The 4,155-nt window shown below is 29.2% G+C and overlaps 1 protein-coding gene across 1 annotated transcript; it reads left to right on the top strand.

The window, feature by feature from the left end:
• Positions 1-1,384: 1,384 nt before the first annotated feature.
• LOC119668885 (partner of Y14 and mago-like) lies at positions 1,385-3,411 on the top strand. The gene is made up of 3 exons (XM_038078559.1): positions 1,385-1,563; positions 1,636-1,721; positions 1,774-3,411. The coding sequence occupies exons 1-3, from the start codon at positions 1,536-1,538 to the stop codon at positions 2,308-2,310; spliced, it is 651 nt and encodes a 216-aa protein (XP_037934487.1). The 5' UTR covers positions 1,385-1,535; the 3' UTR covers positions 2,311-3,411.
• The last annotated feature ends 744 nt before the right edge of the window (positions 3,412-4,155 follow it).

Below are 4,155 nucleotides of genomic sequence, written 5' to 3'. Positions count from 1 at the left end.
TTTTTTGTGCAGATGTGACGATACAAAGCAAAGGTACCTGCAATGCGAGTTAGACCCACTGGATTGCGTAGAGGAACAATAGAACATGACTTATACAGAGAACTCCTAGTTACTAATTTATTTTAATTTAATTTTTATTTGTAAATTATATATTTAGTAAAAACAAAAAATTAATAATTTATATTGTCTTTGTATTTATTAAAGAAGTTCTTTTTTCTTTTAAGTATTAACCTATTTAATACTTATCAGCGCATATTGTAGAGAATAATGGAATGGAATTAAAATATTGAATAAATGAAATAGAGTAGTATTATATTTATAAAACACGTTAACAATATCACACGATCACAACATAACAGTTGTACAATTCACCATCTTTACTAAAGACACCATTATTAACAGAATAAACTATTGGCAGAATGATATTATTAGTCAACAGAATATCAACAGAATATACTAAAGAATGAAAATTTAATTTTCAAGTGATAAGTACAGTTACTTTATCTTTGTTTCCTAATTGATACACGATTGCAGTTACATTGCATGCGATTTTTGATGCGTTATCGTACGATAAAATCAAACGTACGCAATAATACGTGAGTGGTTACAGTTGCTAAGAACTAGCTACATAAGAACTAGCGTGCCCGACACATTATTTGTCTCGTACGAACATTTGATTAAACAAAATATTTTGTTTGAAATTCATTCGTTCGTGCGAAATTGAAGATGGAAATATTGAAATGAAGAAGTGTGTGTTGTTTTCAAATAATTTTATTCTATAAATGGAAATATATCTGATAACATATGTTAGTTTTAGGAAATGTATATAATTTGGTAATTTCTTTGATTGAGAAATAAGCAAATTCTCCACTATTATACATTGATAAATAAAAATCATGCACCCAAATTTAATTTAACTAATTAATTTGAAATTAATATAGAATTTAATAAAGCATTTTTCGTTAAATATATATCATTCACTATTCATTTTATTTTCAAAACAAACAAAGCAGAACTGTCAATTCGCAAACAATGCGACCGCAATATAAGACGTGTTCGCACGAAAAAATATAAGAACATGCAAGAAAACACGCAAGAAAAAATTTACATGCAATATAACTGCAGTCTAACATAGGTCAAAATTAATTTTAAACCTAATGAAAAGTTAATTTAAGTATTTTTATGTAGAATATTATGTTTTTAAATGTATGTTTTAAACATAACGAAAATGAATATACGTATGTGTATGTAAAATATTTTCTTTTTAAGAATTTGCGTTTTCCAACACTTTTAAGTGCCAAAAATTTGGCAGCACTTTGTTTTTGCTGTTACAGCTGAGCTGTCAAAAACAACCTTTGCAAAAAACAAATCAAATTAAATCTTATAGTTTGTTTTTAATATAAAAACTGTATGTTCAAATTTACCAGCATCCGTTTAATAATACAATTTATAATATTGTACTTTGTAGTCATTTATACCATCAATATCTAATTTTACAACATAAATACAAAAACACAACCCAATCAAAGTGTAAAATGACAACATATTCAACAGACAGTGACGGTAAATAACTATTTTGACATTGTAACAATTTTTTAAAACGTTTTAGATAATTTATTTAATTATTTTGAACAGGAAAATTTATACCGGCCACACAACGTCCCGATGGTACCTGGCGTAAAGCTCGCCGTGTAAAACAAGGTTATGTGCCACAAGAAGAGGTTTTAATAATAATATTATTTTAAAGAAATATATACAGTTATTTTGTTTTAGGTTCCTTTATACGAAAGTAAAGGCAAACAATTTGCGCAAAATAAAATTACTTTGCCGCCTGGCATGTGCCCATTTGCAGTTGAGGCGGCAAAAAAAGACCGCGAAAAAAAAGAACGTGCCAAGGCTAAGCAACTGGAAAAACAAGCTAACGGAATAGCGAGTACCAGTAAAAACAAACAACAAACTCCAGGCTTATTAGTTTTGCCTGCAAGTAAATCAACTAATCAACAACAGTCAAGTTCAACAATTAAAACTAAAGAAGTGAATACTCCTAATGTAAACAATCTGTGTGAGACGGTAGAAACAGCATTGACCTTGGAAGAGGAGACTCTAACCTTAGCAAAAACATTGAAAAAATTACGTAAAAAATTGCGAGAAATTGAAGCTACTGAGGAAAAAATTAAGAGTGGTGCACTAAAAAAACCCGACAAAGATCAGCTAGATAAAATCAAAAAGAAAAAAGACGTAATCAAACAAATCAAGGAATTGGAATTAGAGGAACAGCAGCAACAAACTCAGTCAAGTGGAAATCAGTAGAAATTATGCGTATATTTTTGTCTTTTTTTGTTGATATTATTTGTTTGTGTTTGCACAATTTACTCTGCTTTGCTTTATAATAGCGGTATTCACGATCTTGTATAACGAGCTCGGTAACCGAGTAACATAGTAATTGTGAATGTAGTAAGAGTAAACTTAAACTACAAAACACATTTACTCAGTTCACACAATTACTTAATTGCTGAGATTATCATTCAAGATCGTGAATGCCGCTAATATTCGTTTGACGATCCCACCTCAGTTTGCAGCAATCGCTTAACCTGCAAACTAAAGAAATTTGCATTTCTTAGTGTCCTTTTAATTTTATTTTACTCAGTGTAAAGGAATTGGCTTAACCTTCGAACTTGTAAAGTTTTAAAGCAATCCTTCGCTTTTTCAATGTGTACTTTTACGTTTTAAAGCTTATCGCTGATACTCGTGTTTCATAGAAACTGTTTTTTTTTTGTTTGGCGGACTCCTGCCCATTAAAGGTTTGAAACAAATCGCAAACCTTCGAACTTATAAAGTTCTGAAGCAATCCTTCGCTTTTTTAATGTGTGCTTTTACTTCATCTTTTACGTTTTAAAGCTTATCGCTGATACTCGTGTTTCATAGAAACTGTTTTTTTTTTGTTTGGCAGACTCCTGCCCTTTAAAGGTTTGAAACAAATCGCGTAATGTTTTTAAGTTATCCTTTGTTTTTCCTAAAGCATCTGCAGAAAATCGATGGTACATCTCTTATCTGCACTCATGGGTGTAAGTATTTTATAAAAACGTTTTTAAGTCAAGAAATAAAATTTTTCCTGCGTATATCAATTCCATTGATGCAAATCAAAAACGGTTTTAACTGCCTTTTTAAAATATATTCTTATAAAGCAAAAAGTCAACTTGAGAAAAATAAACTATTTTAAATACGAAGTTTTTAAAACAACGCATTTTATTACTTATAATGATTAAAAATCCAAATCTTATCATAGAGCTTAGATTTTAGAATTACATTTATTATTAAATATATGCATGTCTTGTAAAAATTCTGTGTGAAATTGATTTTAGTAGTTTTCGTAAAACTTAATTTTTATGTTGAGAAAAAATGTTTATATTAGAATTTTTAATTAAAATAAATCGATGTTTTCGTAATAAATTTATTAAGGTGCTTATTATTTATATTTAAATAAGTTTATTTGCAGCATTTTAATATATTATACATATTAAATTCACTAAATCAATTATTTCCCGAGAAGATTCTTCAATTCGGGGGTAACTTGTCTTTTCGAAATAGTGCGGCTCATCATTCTAGGTTGCCCGTTTGCAAGGATGATTAAATATTCTACTACAACAACAACTTAACATGTCTTTATGGGCATCAGAAAGTATCTTTATTAAAAGTATCTCTATTATTAAAAAAGTATTTTTTATGAAGAAATTATAAAATTATTTTTAAACTCTACTGGATCATTCATAATGTAAATGCAAAAAATTTAAATTTCTTTTGCCACTAAATAAAACCTATTGTAGAATCCGTTGGTGAACTAAATCTGAATTAAATCGAACGATGGTGCCCTTCACTTCAGTGGAACCACTTGTTGGACAGTGCGCTGTTCCAACGTCCCACCATATATATGGTGTTCTACAATCCAAACACTCGGAAATCTTATATTCAAAGTCGGAGTTAATACCAATTTAAGGTGTTTTGAATTCCGTTCGAATTCATGACGGTTCTTGAGAACTTTGGGTGTACTCAAATTCGAACACATAGTTCGATGCTCGCACATTTAGGTCAATAATATTTATTAGAATATTGAATTATTATTATATATATAATAACATGTATAATTTATTAAATCTC

This window comes from Teleopsis dalmanni, chromosome 1, assembly GCF_002237135.1.
Source record: "Teleopsis dalmanni isolate 2A chromosome 1, ASM223713v2, whole genome shotgun sequence".
NCBI classification, from domain to species: domain Eukaryota; kingdom Metazoa; phylum Arthropoda; class Insecta; order Diptera; family Diopsidae; genus Teleopsis; species Teleopsis dalmanni.
This window is presented reverse-complemented; position numbering and strand designations above follow the sequence as displayed.

Coding starts and splice junctions, on each gene's coding strand:
- LOC119668885 (XM_038078559.1), top strand. CDS start 1,536: ATGACAACATATTCAACAGACAGTGACG. Junction 1,564..1,635: donor ATATTCAACAGACAGTGACG/GTAAATAACTAT, acceptor TATTTTGAACAG/GAAAATTTATACCGGCCACA. Junction 1,722..1,773: donor GTTATGTGCCACAAGAAGAG/GTTTTAATAATA, acceptor ATTTTGTTTTAG/GTTCCTTTATACGAAAGTAA.